General features: G+C 41.7%; 1 protein-coding gene across 1 annotated transcript in view; it reads left to right on the top strand.

Moving 5' to 3' along the window:
- The window catches only part of LOC123762810 (uncharacterized), a 367,859-nt gene extending 348,314 nt beyond the window's left edge, over positions 1 to 19,545 (top strand). The window contains exons 19-22 of the mRNA XM_069332301.1: positions 9,480 to 9,602; positions 12,901 to 13,112; positions 13,320 to 13,425; positions 18,669 to 19,545. Coding sequence (XP_069188402.1) covers positions 9,480 to 9,602; positions 12,901 to 13,112; positions 13,320 to 13,425; positions 18,669 to 19,394 — 1,167 coding nt within the window. The 3' untranslated portion in view covers positions 19,395 to 19,545. The remainder of the gene's footprint in view (positions 1 to 9,479; positions 9,603 to 12,900; positions 13,113 to 13,319; positions 13,426 to 18,668) is intronic.
- Positions 19,546 to 20,495: the final 950 nt, after the last annotated feature.

Genomic DNA, 20,495 nt, shown 5'->3' with positions numbered 1-20,495 from the left:
ATTTCATTGATAAATTGAATTTTCATAGCTTTTGATATATTTTCATTCTGATTTAATTATTTTGTGTGACATCGCATTGGAATTGAGCAGTGTTGTTTACCATACCATTCATTTTGTGAGTATAGTTTATTTTTTATTTTTTCATTTTTTTTTTTTAACTTTCTCTTATATTTCAGTGGTGGGAACATCAGATCATTTGGGAATGCACCGGACGAGGGAGTGAGGAATGGTGGGGAGAACAAGGGGACCGGAGTGGGGGATGGTGGGGAGGACAAGGGGACATGGGAGGGGGTACTGGTGGGGAGGACGAGGGGGAGTTGGGGATGGTGGGGACGAGGGGACAGGGGAATGGAGATTGGTGGGGCAGGAAAAGGGGAAAGGGGAGGGCGAGGGGCTGGGGAGGGGAAAATGGTAGGGAGGATGACGGGACGAGAGAGTGGGAGATGGTGGGGAGGACGAGGGGATGATGAAGTGGGAGAATGGTTAGGAGGATAAGGGGATGGTGGAGTGGGGGATGGTGGGAGGACAAAGGGACAGGGAAGGGGGGTAATGGTGGGGCGGACAAAGGGACAGGGGAGTGGGGAATGGTTGGTTGGACGAGGGGATGGGGGAGTGGGGAATGGTTGGGAGGACGAGGTGACGGGGGGAGTAAGGAATGGTTGGGAGGACGAGGGGACTGGGGGAGGGAGGGAATGGTGGGAAGGACTGGGAGACAGAGGACGGTTGCTGTGGCTCATCAACGCACATGCATTGCTGAGCCACAGCAACGCATGGCCGGGTATAGCAAGTATAATATATTATATATATATATATATATATATATATATATATATATATATATATATATATATATATATATATATATATATATATATATATATATATATTAGTATATTTTGGTAGCAGTCTTTCCTGTAGACATATATTATTAAATATGACCGAAAAAGTAAGATTAATAATTCTAACACGAATTTTCTCAATCTTTCGTACATTACGCTTCACTGTTGGAGGTAAATCAAAAATCACTTCTCCAAAATTCATTTTTATTTCTAGTCTGACGCGACACGGGCGCGTTTCGTAAAACTTATTACATTTTCAAAGACTTCACAAATACACAACTGATTAGAACGTATCTCTGATTTTATATCTACATTTGAGTGAGGTGGTAAGGGTGATGTGGCATTAACACAAGACAGAACAGGAGGGGATATTAATAGGGTATTAAAAGTATCAACACAAAGATCATTGGGGAATATAAACCTGGATATGCGTATGGAAATGTCAAGACGCACAAGCCTGGAAACCCACTTCGGCCAATCATTAGCCAGATACCCACACCCACGTACAGACTGGCAAAGCGACTCAACGGCCTGCTGACTCCTTATGTTCCTTGCGCCTTCAGCCTGAAGTCTCCAAAGGAATTTGTGGACTTACTGCGGGGCACACGGGCCACAGGGATAAGAGCCTCGTTGGACGTAGAATCGCTGTTTACCAACGTACCTGTGGACGAGACAATCGGAATGATAGCCGACAGAGTGTATCGTGATCCAGCCTGTACTCCTCTTGACATGCCAGAAAGTATTCTGAGGAAACTACTCCAAGCTTGTACTAAAGAGGCACCCTTCTTGAGCCCGGATGGGCACATGTATAAGCAAGTAGATGGGGTCGCCATGGGTTCTCCCCTAGGTGTCCTGTTTGCAAACTTCTACATGGGTACCATCGAGCAAAAAGTCTTAGTCGACATGAACTTGAAACCGGCCATATACTGCAGGTATGTTGACGACATTTTTACACAGGTACCTGATGTCAGACATCTGCAGAAGCTGAAGGAGGCATTTGAGCAGAGTTCCGTGCTGCGTTTCACTTACGAGACGGAAAAGGATGGGAAGCTGCCTTTCCTAGATGTAACAGTCATGGAAAAGGGCGGAGGTTTCCACACTGCAGTCTACACTAAGGAAACAAACATAGGAATGTGCCTAAATGCCAATAGCGACTGCCCTGACAGGTACAAGAGGAGTGTTGTTAACGCATACGTCGACCGTGCTCTCAGCCACAGCTCAGAATGGAAGCAAGTCGACGAAGAACTCTGTAGGGTAAGGCAGGTCCTAGTCAATAACGGCTTCTCCAATGGTTTCATCGAAGACATCATAAGAAGGAAAGTGAAAAGCCATGCAACCTCTGAAGAGACAACTAACACAACACCTATACCCCCTATTAGACTATTTTACAGGAACTTCTTTTCCACAGCTCATAAAACGGAGGAAAGGGTCCTGAAAGATATTGTTAATAGAAACGTTATCCCTACAGACAAAAATCAGAGGATACAACTGACGATTTACTATAAAACCAGAAAAACGGCCAGCCTACTCATGAGAAACTCTCCAAACACAAAACAGAACGCTTTAAAAGAGACTAATGTCGTCTATGCCTTCAAATGCCCACTTGGGGACTGTAAGCTCCAAAAAACCCAGTATATAGGCAAGACAACAACATCTCTTTCTAGGCGTTTAACGATGCATAAGCAACAGGGCTCCATTAAGGAACATATAATCTCTTCCCATAACCAAACCATCGCCAGAGAAATCCTAGTAAACAACACAGAAATCATCGATAGATACAGCGATAGCAGGCGGCTTGACGTTTGCGAGGCACTACACATCAAGAAGTCAACACCAGCAATCAACAGCCAATTATTGCACAACTATATTCTACCCACCTCAAGACTCCGCTCCAATATAGAAGCATCAAGAAATATGGACCAATAGGCTTTCTACAAACACTTCTATTCAATACCCATTGTTTCTGTTCTGTCTTGTGTTGATACTTTTAATACCCTATTAATATCCCCTCCTGTTCTGTCTTGTGTTAATGCCACATCACCCTTACCACCTCACTCAAATGTAGATATAAAATCAGAGATACGTTCTAATCAGTTGTGTATTTGTGAAGTCTTTGAAAATGTAATAAGTTTTACGAAACGCGCCCGTGTCGCGTCAGACTAGAAATAAAAATGAATTTTGGAGAAGTGATTTTTGATTTACCTCCAACAGTGAAGCGTAATGTACGAAAGATTGAGAAAATTCGTGTTAGAATTATTAATCTTACTTTTTCGGTCATATTTAATAATATATATATATATATATATATATATATATATATATATATATATATATATATATATCGTACCTAGTAGCCAGAACTCACTTCTCAGCCTACTATGCAAGGCCCGATTTGCCTAATAAGCCTAGTTTTCATGAATTAATGTTTTTTCGACTACCTTACCTACCTAACCTAACGTTTTCGGCTACCTAACCTAACCTAACCTATTAACCCTTAACATGCTCGGGGTCTAATATCCTGCTATCCACACAGGCGCATGTCATTTTGAAAAAAAAAAAAAAAATTTTTTTTTTTGCTAATCTGTTAAGTTCTGTTCACTGATCACGGGAAAAATATAAAAAAAAATTCTATTGTACTTACTTTTGTTGCAATAGAGCCGAGAAGCTCGGTGATGACGTCACAATCTGCATGTTCGCTCATGCAGTACACGCCCGGGAGATGTTGCGCTCGGTCCTCAAACAGCCAGAGTTGCCACAAATATATTTTCGCGCTATTTATTTACAATGTCTAAGCGCATTTTATCTAATTTTTTTTCACTAATTGTGTTTCAAATACTGTTTGAACATATTTTGTATCAATAATTGTTGCATATTTGAGTATACACAGGCGCACACAAATGTTTTCAATTACGGCAATATAATATGTCATTACAGTCTATTATATTGTATGTTCTGCTTATATTTGTATATATTTACACACACGCACACGCTATCTGCTTATATGTTTACATATTTACACACTCGCACACGCTATACACACTTTGAAGCACACTTAGAAGATTTCTAGACTGTGGTAGTCATTGAAGCAGTCGACAGCACATAATGGGATACCACACGTTTCACACCATGTTTGCACAAGCTTCCGTTTCTTGTCTCTACGTGTCGTTGTTTTACACACCAAGCAATCACGTTGGGCTATTGCACGCTTCACACCAGGTGGCAAATACTTAAGTTTGTGTGCTAGGAAGCCTTCAGTGTGAGCGAGGCGTGGAGTACCAGCATGCTGCAACAGTGGGTTTATGATGGGCCGCTGAATACCTGGGACATCTTTTGCAAACTTTCCTAATAACTGTATTGCAGCATCAAATACAAAGTCACGGAAAGTGGGCTTACGTCCAGTTCTCACAAGGTACATGTTGAAACAGTTCAGCATGCTCATGTCCACAAGATGGAAGAACACTTTTTTCGTCCACCTACATGTCTTCCGCACACACTCTGCAGTGCCAATCATCATGTCTGATTTATCAATCAACCGCATGTTGATATTATAGTCTAAAACACAGTCTGGCTTATATAGTGGTGCGTTTGTTTTATGGCTCACTTTCCCACTGTTCACCATTGTTCCATCATGAATTGTTGTCAACAAGTTCACCTCTCTTTTGTCTTTCCACCAAACTGACAGAATGTTATCACTTTTCCTTCTCTGACACTCACCAACTGCAATGTCGTTGTCAAACACAGGCATTTCCCTTCGTTGTGGCTTTACTGTACCAACCAATCCGGTTCTATTTTCTAGCAAGAACCGAGCTAGCAAGGGACTTGTATAGTAATTATCTGTGTATAAAATGTGTCCCTTGTTCATCCACGGAGCCATGATGGTCTTCACTACACTCCCCGAGAATCCATGTTCGTCGTTACCGGGAATGTCTACATCACTAGCCGAGTACAGAATCATGTGTAACACGTATCCTGTCTCACAATCACAAAGAACAAAAAATTTCAGGCCAAATCGGTTTCGTTTTGAGGGAATGTACTGTTTGAATGGAACACGTCCCTTGAAAAGTATGAGAGATTCATCAACCACCAGCTTCTGTGCTGGTACGTAAAAATCTCTGAATTTTCCAATAACATCGTTCATGTAGTGCCTCACTCACCACAGTCTATCATCAGGTGTTCGGTCCTGAACACTTCCAAAATGTAGACACCTGAGGAGTATCTGAAACCTGTCTCGTGACATATATTTCCCGAATAAAGGTGTTGGTATTGTCTTGTCCTTGCTCCAATAGTCATTTATTGCATGTTTGTGACAGTGCTTCATCAACAAACAGAGTGCCAAAAACACATACATTTCCGCCACTGTGGTATTTTTCCAACGCTGCAGTCGTGAAAATTCTGTGATTTCCCTCTCAATCAGGTAAGCAGCATGCAGGTTCGTTTGGTGTACAATGTATTCCATGAGTGGTTCATCATAGAATGCTGTAAAATATTCCATCTCAGCCATGTCCTCACCTTGATTAGGGAAAAGGTTTGTAATCCCTACATCTTTATCGTCAAAGTGAGGAATATTAGGAATAAAATCGTCACCATCACTCCACTCAAGTACACCAGGCGTCCTGCGAGATGCAGAGGAAAGACGGCGAGGAAGCGATGCATACCGGCGACCAGGAGCTGAATACCGTCTGCGAGAAGCACGGCGGCTACGTGCACGTGAGGTGGGTGCACGTGAGGTGGGTGCACGTGAACACGAGGGTCTTGGTCCCTCATGTGGTGCCATGCGGTGGCGCTTGGCCGGGCGAGATGCTGCTGACGCGACAATTTCTCGCCCAGTTACACCACTGGTACCAGCCACAGGCTCAATAAAACTTTGATCTGAGTCACTAAACCCAGAAAAGGAGTCACCTCCCTCTGACTCGTCACCCTCAAACAGAAAATATCCACAGGAACTGTGAGGTCGTGGTAGAATTGGGGTAGAAAATGGGCGAGGAGGCATGGGAGAGCGAATAGGCCTCGCCATGGCATGGCGGTCATTCTCACTTTCACTGCTGCTGCTGCTATCACCCGACAACTGTGTATAATCCTCATCGTTGTCTGAATCGTCAAACACACTTTCTTCACCTTCAGAGAATAATTCGTGGGCTATTTGCTCTGGAGTGAGGGACTGAGTGGTGCGTGCCCGTGAGGCGTTTGACCGTGCGCTCGCCATGGTGACTCTCGCTAAACTGAGGCCTCCCATGCCATCGAATCGTGAGCTGGATTTTTTTTCAAAATGGCCGCTGTTTACTAGAGCCCCTGGGCAGCGTATGGGATCCCCAGCTTCACCGCGGGCCATTCAAATCGTGCGCGGTACCCATACACTTCATATGAAGTGAAGCGCAGTTGACTGGTAAAACGATTTACACTTCATATGAAGTGATGCGCACTTTAAGGGTTAAGATAGGTTAGGTTAGGTAGGGTTGGTTAGGTTCGGTCATATATCTACGTTAACTTTAACTCCAATAAAAAAAAATTGACCTCATACATAATGAAATGGGTAGCTTTATCATTTCATAAGAAAAAAATTAGAGAAAATATATTAATTCAGTAAAACTTGGCTTATTAGGCAAATCGGGCCTTGCATAGTAAGCTGAGAAGTGCGTTCTGGCTACTAGGTACGACATATATAAATATAAATATATATATATATGTCGTACCTAGTAGCCAGAACGCACTTCTCAGCCTACTATGCAAGGCCCGATTTGCCTAATAAGCCAAGTTTTCATGAATTAATTGTTTTTCGAGTACCTAACCTACCTAACCTAACCTAACCTAACATTTTCGGCTACCTAACCTAACTTAACCTATAAAGATAGGTTAGGTTAGGTAGGGTTGGTTAGGTTCGGTCATATATCTACGTTAATTTTAATTCCAATAAAAAAAAATTGACCTCATACATAATAAAATGGGTAGCTTTATCATTTCATAAGAAAAAAATTTGAGAAAATATATTAATTCAGGAAAACTTGGCTTATTAGGCAAATTTGGCCTTGCATAGTAGGCTGAGAAGTGCATTCTGGCTACTAGGTACGACATATATATATATATATATATATATATATGACAATGTCAGACCACGGAGGAAAAATGAAACAGGAATTTCCTTAATTTAAAGGAAATTCCTGTTTCATTTTTCCTCCGTGGTCTGACATTGTCACATTCTTAATCACGTGTTTATTTTCGTGATATACACACACACACATATATATATATATATATATATATATATATATATATATATATATATATATATATATATATATATATATGTGTCGTACCTAGTAGCCAGAACGCACTTCTCAGCCTACTATGCAAGGCCAAATTTGCCTAATAAGCCAAGTTTTCCTGAATTAATATATTTTCTCAAATTTTTTTCTTATGAAATGATAAAGCTACCCATTTCATTATGTATGAGGTCAATTTTTTTTATTGGAGTTAAAATTAACGTAGATATATGACCGAACCAAACCAACCCTACCTAACCTAACCTAACCTATCTTTATAGGTTAGGTTAGGTTAGGTAGCCAAAAAAGTTAGGTTAGGTTAGGTTAGGTAGGTTAGGTACTCGAAAAACAATTAGTTCATGAAAACTTGACTTATTAGGCAAATCGGTCCTTGAATAGTAGGCTGAGAAGTGCGTTCTGGCTACTAGGTACGACATATATATATATATTTATATTTATATATGTCGTACCTAGTAGCCAGAACGCACTTCTCAGCTTACTATGCAAGGCCCGATTTGCCTAATAAGCCAAGTTTTCATGAATTAATTGGTTTTCCACTACGTAACCTACCTAACCTAACGTAACCTAACTTTTTCGGCTACCTAACCTAACCTTACCTATAAAGATAGGTTAGGTTAGGTTAGGTAGGGTTGGTTAGGTTCGGTCATATATCTACGTTAATTTTAATTCCAATAAAAAAAAATTGACCTTATACATAATGAAATGGGTAGCTTTATCATTTAATATGAAAAAAATTAGAGAAAATATATTAATTCAGAAAAACTTGGCTTATTAGGCAAATCGGGCCTTGCATAGTAGGCCGAGTACGACGTTCTGGCTACTAGGTACGACATATATATATATATATATATATATATATATATATATATATATATATATATATATATATATATATATATATATATATATATATATATTTATATATATATATACAGTAGAACCTCTATTAACGAGTTTAATCCGTTCTGGCACCGAGCTCGTTACCTGGAAAACTCGTCTTTGGAAACAAATTTCCCCATTTAAAATAAAGGAAATAAATTTAATCCGTTCCACTCCTAAAAACATCCATACCTGTATGACTTTTTTTTATGTAAATATAATACTGCACATGTAAATATAAATGTTTTGTTGTAGTGTTTTAATATTTACTTTACCTTATGAAGAGTAGTTGCTGGCTTGAGGGAGACGATAGAGAGGTGGGAAGGAGGAGAGGGGTTATGGTGTGGAAGGAGAATTCACCTCTGAGTCAGGCGGACTCTCTCTTCTTGGGAATTTCACCCAAATTTCATTTCAAATGTCACACAAGGATGCGTTAGACCAGCACCAAATAAAAAAACTATGTTGATTACACTCGTTGTGTCAACAATATAATAGTCTTACCACGAAGATACAATACAATGCCGTTTTCTCAAATAGGCAATGTGGTTATTAAAGAAAACGGAAATTTCATGGCAAACATGTATACAATCCCCAAGTCGATCAGATAAGTATTGGATTTTATAGAAATATTTGCTCAAATGATGCTTGAGCGCGGTGTTTGGGTGCATTCAAGAGAAAAAAAGTATGTTACGTTCAAGCGACATATACCTGCGAAAGTGATAACACTTTCATAAAGTGTTATCACAAAGTGATAAATTAATTAAACATTTTCACACACTGGGTTGTCACTGCTTTATCAGGGCAGCTTTTCCAAGAATGCGTTCACCTTTCCAAACATTCCAAACACTTCCCTGATCTCAGTGGAAGAGGCAGCATCCTCCCTTACCTCCTCATTCCCTTACTAATGGTGTAAATTGTTGATGAGGACCTGCCATACTTCCTTGTGAGATCAATCACACAGACACCACACTCATGCTTTGCTATAATTTCCTTCTTGAAATCCATAATAATTGTGTCTTTCTTCCTCTTGAAAACACTATCTTTAGCAAGCAGCTTCTTTGGAGACATCGTGTGTTACAAATTGTAGTCGCAAAACCACTAAAAACCCAAAGAAAAGCTCAAATAAATCCATAGGGATGCTTGTCGTGTGAGATACAACAACAACACTGGCGTCGGAGGCGTCCGAGAATTTGCGAGAACCCGCGAGACGCTAGGAAGCGCCATGTGGTTTCACTCGTTAATAGAGGCGAGCTCGTCAATAGAGACAAATTTGCTGCGAGTGGCTTGCTCGTTACTGGAAAAACTCGTTAATAGAGCCACTCGTTAATAGAGGTTCCACTGTATATATATATATATATATATATATATATATATATATATATATATATATATATATATATATATATAATATCACAGAGAGAGAGAGAGAGAGAGAGAGAGATAAATATAATTATTTATTTATGCAAAAATGTCTTGTAACCAGGTGCTCCATGGAGACTTAGCAGCTCGAAATGTGCTTCTGGCTGAAAGAAATATTGTCAAGATCAGTGACTTTGGACTTTCAAAAGACGTTTACAAAATTCAAAACTACAAGAAAAAGAGTGATGTATGTATCTTGATTTCCCTATACTAATTTAGATTTAGATTTAGAAGTAACTTTTTTATTCAGGTAACGGTACATAATTTGAGGATGAGTTACAAATATAATGTTGGATTTAAAGATAAAGCTAGTACATACAATACCTAAAGCAACTAATATGCATAGCTTTTTGGGCGAACTCTTAAACTGGTTGATTTAATTTAGAATATTATGCAACAGCCAAAGTAATATTTCTTACAAAAAAGTCCTCCAAAAAACGAACCCACTTCCAAGATGGCAGAAATTTGTTTATCTTAAAGTTGCTATTGTTTGATATTACCATTTTCTTATAACAACATTCTATGTATTTACTCGGTGCAAATATATGGTATAGTTATGCATTAATAGATCAGCTTTACCTTCAGTTTTATCAGTTTTGAATTCTAGTTTGTGTCTTATTTATCTTATGACTTGACGACGGACCACACATCAGATGATGAAGTGACGAGGTTTCTGGTCTGTCCTGAACCATTATGAAGTCTCCACACACCACTTGATAATGGTCCAAAGGCTAGATTTACGAAGTAGTTACGCAAGCACTTACGAACCTGTACATCTTTTCTCAATCTTTGGTGGCTTTGTTTACAATTATTAAACAGTTAATGAGCTCCGAAGCAACAGGAGGGTGTTTATAACAATAACAACAGTTGATTGGGAAGTTTTCATACTTGAAAACTGTTCAATAAATGTAACCAAAGCCGTCAAAGATTGAGGAAAGATGTACATGTTCGTAAGTACTTGCGTAACTGCTTCGTGAATCTGGCCCCAGGACGGACCGAAACGTTGTCGCTTCTCCATCTTCTGGTGTGTAGTTTGCTCTCATACCATCAGCCTTGCTCCTGTGACGCATCGTCTCCATATCTTAAGACTTGTTATTTAGTTAGATATTAGATTTGTTAGATATTATGTCACTGCACATCCTCTCATGTGTGCTCTATATATTTACAATTCTGAACTGTAATGTCAGTCCTGACCTTAAAAGCTTCCTACAAGATTGTAACAGAACCCATGAGCACCACACCAGAAACAAATACCTATTTGATATTCCAAGAGTGCGACTTAACCAAACTAGAAATGCTCTACAAATCAAGGGACCCAGAACGTGGAATGACCTTCCCAATCATGTCAAAGGCTGTACCTCTCTCAACCAGTTTAAGAGTAAAACTAAGCACTACCTAATTAACTCCATGTCACCTACCTTACCCCTAAATGTCAACCCATGTCTTGCTATTTTAAACAATGCTGTTTGTTGACCAACTGGTACAATTGCTGATTTTTGCCATGTCCCCCACTTTTTTTTTTTTGAACATAATTTATACTTTAATCTCATTTACTATTAAGTTTTAGTCTTAGTGTCTTCCCCACACACACACACCTTCCCCGAAACACTATGCGTATTAGTGGTTTAAGTATAGTATATACTAGCTCTATCTATACAACCAACATAATGTTTGTAACTCTTCATCAATGTATGTACTTTTACCTAAATAAAAATTTGATTTTGATTTTTAATTTGAATTAATATGTGTAAGGAATATTTGTTGACACGAATATTTCACTTAAATTTCCTCACCATATTAATTAATCATTGGCCAACACTATCTGTACCTTCAGCACCAATGGTGACTTGTCGCTTTTGGTAAGTTTTGACGCAGAGTATCACTACCACCATCACCCATAGTACCCGTGAGTGACTGACCCACCACCACCCACAGTACCCGTGAGTGACTGACCCACCACCACCCACAGTACCCATGAGTGACTGACCCACCCATCACAGTACCCGTGAGTGACTGACCCACCACCACCCACAGTACCCATGAGTGACTGACCCACCAACCACATTACCCGTGAGTGACTGATCCACCACCACCACACACAGTACTCGTGAGTGACTGACCCACCACCACCACCCACAGTACCCATGAGTGACTGACCCACCACCACCTACAGTACCCATGAGTGACTGACCCACCACCACCCACAGTACCCATGAGTGACTGACCCACCACCACCACCCACAGTACCCATGAGTGACTGACCCACCACAACCACCCTCAGTACCCATGAGCGACTGACCCACCACAACCACCCTCAGTACCCATGAGCGACTGACCCACCACCACCACCCACAGTACCCACGAGTGACTGACCCACCACCACCACCCACAGTACCCACGAGGGACTGACCAACCACCTCCACCCTCAGTACCCATGAATGACTGACCCACCACCACCCACAGTACCCACGAGTGACTGACCCATCACCACCACCCACAGTACTGACGAGTGACTGACCAACCACCATCACCCACAGTACCTACGAGTGACTGACTCACCACCACCCACAGTACCCACGAGTGACTGACCCACCACCACCACCCACAGTACCCATGAGTGACTGACCCACCACCACAACCCACAGTACCCATGAGTGACTGACCCACCACCACCCACAGTACCGACAAGTGACTGACCCACCAACACCCACGGTACCGACGCGTGACTGACCCACCACCACCCACGGTACCGACGCGTGACTGACCCACCACCATCCACAGTACCCATGAGTGACTGACCCACCACCACCACCCACAGTACCCATGAGTGACTGACCCACCACCACCACCCACAGTACCGACAAGTGACTGACCCACCACCACCCACAGTACCGACGAGTGACTGACCAACCACCACCCACAGTACAGACAAGTGACTGACCCACCACCACCACCCACAGTACCCATGAGTGACTGACCCACCACCACCACCCACAGTACCGACAAGTGACTGACCCACCACCACCACCCACAGTACCGACGAGTGACTGACCCACCACCACCCACAGTACCCCTGAGTGACTGACCCACCACCATCACCCACAGTACCCATGAGTGACTGACCCATCACCACCCATAGTACCCATGAGTGACTGACCCATCACCACCCATAGTACCCATGAGTGACTGACCCTCCACCACCACCCACAGTAACCATAAGTGACTGACCCACCACCACCGTCAGTACCCATGAGTGACTGACCCACCACCACCCACAGTACCGACAAGTGACTGACCCACAACCACCACCCACAGTACCCATGAGTGACTGACCCACCTCCACCCATAGTACCCACGAGTGACTGACCCACCTCCACCCATAGTACCCACGAGTGACTGACCCACCACCACCCACAGTACCCATGAGTGACTGACCCATCACTACCTACAGTACCCATGAGTGACTGACCCTCCACCACTCACAGGGACCAGTACCCGTCAAGTGGCTGGCACTGGAGTGTCTGAAGGACGGGGTCTTCTCCATCCAGAGTGACGTCTGGGCTTTCGGGGTGGTCATGTGGGAAATATTCAGCCTGGGACGAAGCCCATATCCTGGAGTAGATCTTGATGAAAATTTCATTAAAATGCTTGAGAATGGAGTTAGGCTGGAGAAGCCCAGATATTCCACTGACGGTTTGTGAGTCCAAAATAGTTGTTTCGTTAAGTCATTATTACCATTGATGCAAGAGTGCCATGTCTCATATATATAATATATAGAGCAAGTGGACCTGTGTCCACTAAGTATAGTCTATCAATAGCTACTCAATACTGTACAGATAATTAAAAAAATACTGATTAAAATTTAAGTTATTCATTATATAATATATTATATGCTATATTTTAGATATGGTATAATGCTGGAGTGCTGGAGAGCTAACCCTCTAGAGAGACCTTCCTTCTTACACCTCCAACACACACTTGGAGAAATAATGGGCGAGACAGAGAAACAGGTGTGCACACATAATAGCAGTGTTGTCGTTAAACAATGTATTATAGTTAATAGTAGGTGTCTTGGTATAAAATATTTTATAACATTTTCTTAAAAAAATTCATCTTGATTATTTTCCTGTATATTCTGTGAGATAGACAACCCATCATTAGAGCAGGTTTTTATCTTCATTGAATAGTAGTATTTGTCTTCAAAATATTTGTGAAGATTTTCAAGTCCGAGGAGTCCACTTTCAGACTGAGACAGGACAAGTACAGTGCATCCTCCAGTTCAGCAGTATTGCTTATGTGTTTGGCTTCGTTGGGGCTATCAACCATGGAAGAATTATTACGACCACCACAACAGCTTACTGATGAACCAACAAAGATTATGTAGCCCTGAATATAGTCCAGGACTCGAGTAACCTCTCAGTGTATATACAAAGAGAAGTGGAGTACACCTGTCAGCGTATATCCCTTGCCATAGGATATGTATGAATCAGATGAAGAATAGCAAGACTGTGGAGATGGGGTTACATTCCAGAAACTTGCGTAATCCAAACTGAAAACAAACATGTATTCAGAAAACCGCATAAACCTCGCCTAACATCATTCCAATAATCTCATTCACGAGCATGTTTGTAAACAGCAACTCAACATTCAGAAAAGATTTCACACCTGATGTATGCAATCCTAGCAGTAAATCAACAAATTCCCTCGGAGACTTGAGGCTGAGAGTACAAGCAACGCAAGAAGTCAGCAGGGGTTCGGGTCTCTTAGTCTGTACGTGGGTGTAGCTCTCTGGTTAATGATCGGACAAAGTGGGTTACCAGGTTTGTGGGTCTTATATGGTTCACAGGCACAGCCAGGCTTGTACTCTCCAGTAACATTCGACAGGTGATCTCAGAAATCGTCAACAGGTAGATAGGTAGGTAACAGGTCTTTTGTGCCTTTAGCCTTAAGTCTCCAAAGGAATTTGTCGACTTGTTATAATGGTCCCAGGCAGCGGATGTGAGAGCTTATCTGGATATTGAGTCGGTGTTTACCAACGTGCTCCTGGATGAGACTTTTATTATGATGTTGGATGAGTTATGACGGGATCCACCTGAAGTAAGAAGCCAGACCTCTACAGGAAGATAGTGAGGATGTTGGGTGCTGGCAGTTACTGAGTGGCGCACCAGAGGCATTTCATTACACTCGGTGCTGGATTTCAGGAAGGACTTCCTCAGTAGCTCCTCCATACTGTCACCATGCTGTCACCATGCTGTCACCATGCTGTCACCATGCTGTCACCATGCTGTCATCCTGCTGTCACCATGCTGTCACCACGCTGTCACCACGCTGTCATCGTGCTGTCACCACGCTGTCACCACAAACATTGTCTCTTATGGATATAAAATAAAAATCTGGGATATAGTTGACTTACAACTTGTAACCAGTTTATGACTGGATGACAGTCACTTATAACTGTCTAAGATCTATGGTAAAGTGGGAAGTGAAGGTTATATTGAGATCTTACAAAAAGATCTACATGAACTCCACAAGTACAAAAATCCACTTCACAACTATCAAACCGACACCACTACCTTACAACAGATAGATGAAGAAAAGGACCTTGGAGTCTCAATCCATCATTCACTAAAAGTTGCACAACAAGTGCGAGCGGCAGTAAAAAAAAAATGGAAATAATCAAGCGTACCTTTACCTTCAAGGAAAAGGAAGCAGTCGTTCAACTGTATAGTCTCCCATGCACCCTCACCTGGATTATTGCATCCAGACATGGAGACCTCATCTTCAGAAAGACATGGCTGCTCTGGAGATGGTGCTACACCGGACAACAAAAATCATCCCAGAGCTTAGTCATCTCTCTTCTCAGGAATGGTTGAGAGCCAAAGGGCTAACAACACTACAGAGCAGACATGACAGGGCGGATCTCATCAAAACCTTTAAAATACTGAACAATTTGGAGGATGTTGATCCCGACAATTTCTTCAAAAGGTCAGATGTAACATGAACGAGGAGCAACGGGTTCAAGCTCAACAAACCACAATGTAGGACAGAAAACAGGAGAGGCTTTTTCACCCATAGCGTTTTAAACATTGGAACTGCCTACCCGCCGAAGCCGTAAACGCCAAAACTCTGCTGAGTTTTAAAATACAACTAGAAAAGATCATCAGTGCAAATGGGGGGAACCTTTGACAAGCTGCCGGCTTCCTGTCCTCATCAAGGTCACTAGTATTGGTGGCCCTCACGTAAATTCAGGTAAATAATTTGTTGCTCTTTTAGGGGTCTTTTTAATAAGTTACATCACACTCATTCTTACATATCTATATCAGAGGAAGTTTGATTCTGTCCAAGGTTGGGGCCCAGATGCTTGGGGTTAACCTCATTAAACTTTGCAAGGTGACTGGTGGGTGTTGGAGGAACGTCATAGAGTGGGTCAGGGTCAGATTTCCTTTCATGAAGTCAGTAAAGATGATATCTTTGAGGCAAAGTCCATCATATTTTATTATTCGTTCATTATATTACTCACATATTTGGGAAAGTGTCATTCTCTGCATTGCCCTGATAGGGGCCCAGGTATGCATCTCTATGCAAGGTGATGTCTGCCTCTTTGTCAGAGACTGGGGACCAGATGCTTGTAGCCAAGCTCATCAAACTTTGCAGGGTAATAAAGTAGCTGTCACGACTGCAAGAAAAATGGCAGGTTGGATAACAAGGACCTTCCAAACAAAGGATTCCATACCAGTAATGATATTTTTTAAGACATTAGTTCTCTCTCTCTTGGGTGGAATATTGTTGAACTCTAACAGCCCCGTTAAGAGACAGAAATTGTTGACCTAGAGAGCGTGCAAAGATCCTTTAGTGCTTCAATCCACTGTATAAGTCATATTAATTATTGGGACCATTTAAAAGTTCTAAATCTGTATCCTTCAGATCACAGGCAAGAGAAATACATAATAATCTAAATGAGGAAGATATTAGTGGGACTGGTTCCAAATCTGAACACAGAAATAACACAACATGAGACCAATAGACATGGCAGGATGTGCAGAATACCCCCATTGAAAACCAGAGGTGCAAAAGGTACGCTGAGGGAGAACTCTGTCAACATCAAGGGCCCAAGAATTTTCAACACTCTCCCGCCACACGTAAGGGGCATAACTGACTGGCCTCTCTCATTGTTCAAGAGAGAAATCGACAAACACCACCAAAGAATACGTGATCAACCAAGTTCTGATTCACATGTCAGGCTGCGAGCTGCCGCGTCAAACAGCCTGGTTTACCAGACGACCAACCGGAAGGTTCTTTGGAGACCGGGCCGTGGGGCCGTTGATCCCTGGAAGCTAGACAAGGTAGCCACAAGGTAGGGTGACTGGTAGGTGTAGGGAGACACCTACCAGTCTTCTCTCCAGACCTCATAGGAGAGGTCAGGCTCGGCCCCCATGCCTGTTATTTATGGGTCTGGTAAGAGGTAGTAAAAGAATGAGGTGCCAAAATGTGGGCGGTGATGACATATTTGTCTTTGGAAGCTTCCAACATTTAATTGGCACAACATTTTGGTGTCCAGCATATGGTGATATCTATAGTCAAGATGATGGGGAATGTGTCATTCTGCAGGCGTGTGTTCTGCACCAACCGGAGCCAAACATCTCTGGGTGATTGGAAGGTCAATTAAGACATTTGATAGGTGGTTGGGGGTCAGCCCTCTTGCCCTCTTCATGGACATGAAGTCAGTCAGGAAAAGACACATCAAAACACATCTTCTGATGGTAGATTTGCATTATGTGGCTCAGTACTTAAAGTGAGCATGGTTGTGGGGTCTACCCGGGCACTGCCAGGTACCCCATTTAGCATGGTTGTGGGGTCTACCCGGGCACTGCCAGGTACCCCATTTAGCATGGTTGTGGGGTCTACCCGGGCACTGCCAGGTACCCCATTTAGCATGGTTGTGGGGTCTACCCGGGCACTGCCAGGTACCCCATTTAGCATGATTGTGGGGTCTACCCGGGCACCGCCAGGTACCCCATTTAGCATGGTTGTGGGGTCTACCCGGGCACCGCCAGGTACCCCATTTAGCATGGTTGTGGGGTCTACCCGGGCACTGCCAGGTACCCCATTTAGCATGGTTGTGGGGCCTACCCGGGCACCACCAGGTACCCCATTTAGCATGATTGTGGGGTCTACCCGGGCACCGCCAGGTACCCCATTTAGCATGGTTGTGGGGTCTACCCGGGCACCGCCAGGTACCCCATTTAGCATGGTTGTGGGGTCTACCCGGGCACTGCCAGGTACCCCATTTAGCATGGTTGTGGGGTCTACCCGGGCACTGCCAGGTACCCCATTTAGCATGATTGTGGGGTCTACCCGGGCACCGCCAGGTACCCCATTTAGTATGGTTGTGGGGTCTACCCGGGCTCCGCCAGGTACCCGTATTTAGTAAAATATGTAACATTGTGAACATTTATACATTTATTCATGATGTCAGACTGAGACATTCCTTTCATATAGATAAGTAACAATTTAATTTCAGAAAAAAATTCAGTGTTTACAAATGAAATCTTTGTATTGCATTTATTGTTTAATTTAAAATAAAGATTTATTAACAATAATAAAATATATAAGTACTGTACATGGAATCCAAGCATAATTATAATTTATGGAACAAGTATATTCTAAAAAACATTTCTTAACAATTTGATAATTAAAATTTTATCAAAAGCATCCAACGTTTCAATATTGGTGTATATTGGCATCAGGTTTACATTTAGACATGTTTCATTGAATACGACTGCACATACCATGTTGATTATTTTCTTGTTTAGGGCTTCTATTCTTCTGACTAGTGCTCTTGTGGATTGGTTTAATTGGAAGAGGAGTTCTACCTCTTCCTCTTTAATTGGAAGAGGATGTCATAGTTGTTCAAGGCTGATTAAAAGAACAAAAACTAACTATATTATGCATTATATTTATTATAATTTACACAATGTTTTGAACCAACGAAGGTTTATTCTCAAGTGAGGAGTGACAAGACATGAGGAAACAACCGACTTACAGCACTGGAAAGTCAGTGTTGTAACTCGTATGTTGTAACAAGCATACAAATTGTCAAGTGAATTGTGAAAGAAATAAGAGTAAAGGGAAAATGAGAAAATGGGCCTATAAACTATGCATACAAAACTAATCAAAACTGAATATGCAGTCATATTTAATGAAACGTGTCTAAAGTTTCAATATTACACTAACACTCGCTAATGTCTTGCAGTATTACCTGGAGCTGAACAAACCTTACCAAGCAGAGAACACAGAGAGCAGTTTCCTGAGCATGCTGCAGAGTCCTGATTATTCCTCAAAAGTGCGTGATGTAAGTCCAAATATTGATGATGAAGGATATGAGATGCCATTCAGTCCAAGTCCATTTCAAGACGTTTTGATAGATGGTGAAACCCACAATGGACAGCGTGTTCACACTCCACGTCTAACTCCTTTGCAAATAGATTTACTTCAACAGGGGACTGGAATGACTAGTCCTAGCTTAATTAAAACTAGTTTCTCAATGTCTTCACTCAAGAAAAACAATGAGAATGTATTTATCTTTGATCAAGAAACTATTATATCTGTAAAAAAGAGTGATGAGGCACTTGCAAACACCGAGGAAGAATCTGATGCCGATTCATACCTAAAGATGGGCCCTGGATTAACACCAAATACAACAGTGAGTTATGGAAGTCGAGAAAATTCCCCGCTAGTTAGGATTGGAGAGGTCCCTAAACCTGAGAGAGCGCCAAGAAATCAATCGAATGGAAATTTTGGTATTGTTCGTCATAAACTGGTTCATAGCACATCAGAGATGGAGAAGAGTGACAGCGGCGTTCACAGCCCCACAGCATACATGCAAACAAATCCAGGTTACGTCAACATCAGAAGCTTTCCTAAAATGGGAGAAGGGGATATTTCCTCTGTTAAATTAGCTACTCAAGAAATAAATTAGCTTTCAGAATAATGATTACTATGAACAACTTCCGTACCTAAAAGCTTTGGCCAGATGTATTGCACAATGAAACTGGAGAAAATATTGATCATCTTTCAGTAATCATCTACCATCTGAAAGGTAGAACAGAACTCAACCTGAAGCTTCGGTGTGTTAGGCTCCTTATGTGTAGAACATCTACCAGAGCTCAGTAGTGGATGATGTCGTATATACTCAGTCACTCGGTTAAACACCGCTCAATCTGGCCACTAACGGGATGGGATATATGTCCCTGACAATGGTATACCATACCATGAAGAATGGCATGCAATATGGGAGGAGAAAGTAGCTGTATAAGCAATATTTAACAACTTTAGAATGTGTTCAGGGTCTTTCATATTTTTACCATATACTTTAATAATTCAGGATATAAGTGAGAAAGAGACTGCTGCAACCAAACAGCAGTATACTAATATGAAAACTGTGTGTGGGCAATGGTGAAGTTTTTTTGTCATTACATTATATGCTTTTTTGTCATTACATTATATGCTGCAGACATAATGCTGACCATAAGTTTGTCTTGAGTTCAATATTACCAGATAGTACAATTAAAGTACCAGTAACAATAATGAGTGAAAAATGTCAGTATAATGATCACTTGTAATTATGTAAAACAGTGAGTAATATGCATTCTGATACGGTATTCGATATTATATTTAAATTAAAATAGCTAGGCAGGAATCAAGGGGGTTAATGTGAAGATTTTCTTTCTTATGGACATTTGCTAAAATTGAGCTAATCTGTAAAGTCAAAGATTGACCTGCTGTGTGAACAAATCCACAAGGGCCGTGACGAGGGTTCGAACCTACGTCCGAGAGGATCCCAAACGTTGCCTTAATCGACTGAGCTACAATCCTTGTGGATTTGTTCATTTGATGCATCACGTCATTATGATTTCTGTGTGTCTGCTGTGTGAAGATTAGGAATCAAACGGATTGAGAAAGCAAAATTGAGCATTTTCAACGATAACAGTTTGCATCACTTGTTTTAAAACTACAAGAATCATAGTGTACTAGAAATCCTGACTTGTGTTTCAAGAAAGCATGAGGCCACAGAGGTTTG

This window comes from Procambarus clarkii, chromosome 27 (genome assembly GCF_040958095.1).
Source record: "Procambarus clarkii isolate CNS0578487 chromosome 27, FALCON_Pclarkii_2.0, whole genome shotgun sequence".
Taxonomy (NCBI): domain Eukaryota; kingdom Metazoa; phylum Arthropoda; class Malacostraca; order Decapoda; family Cambaridae; genus Procambarus; species Procambarus clarkii.
This window is presented reverse-complemented; position numbering and strand designations above follow the sequence as displayed.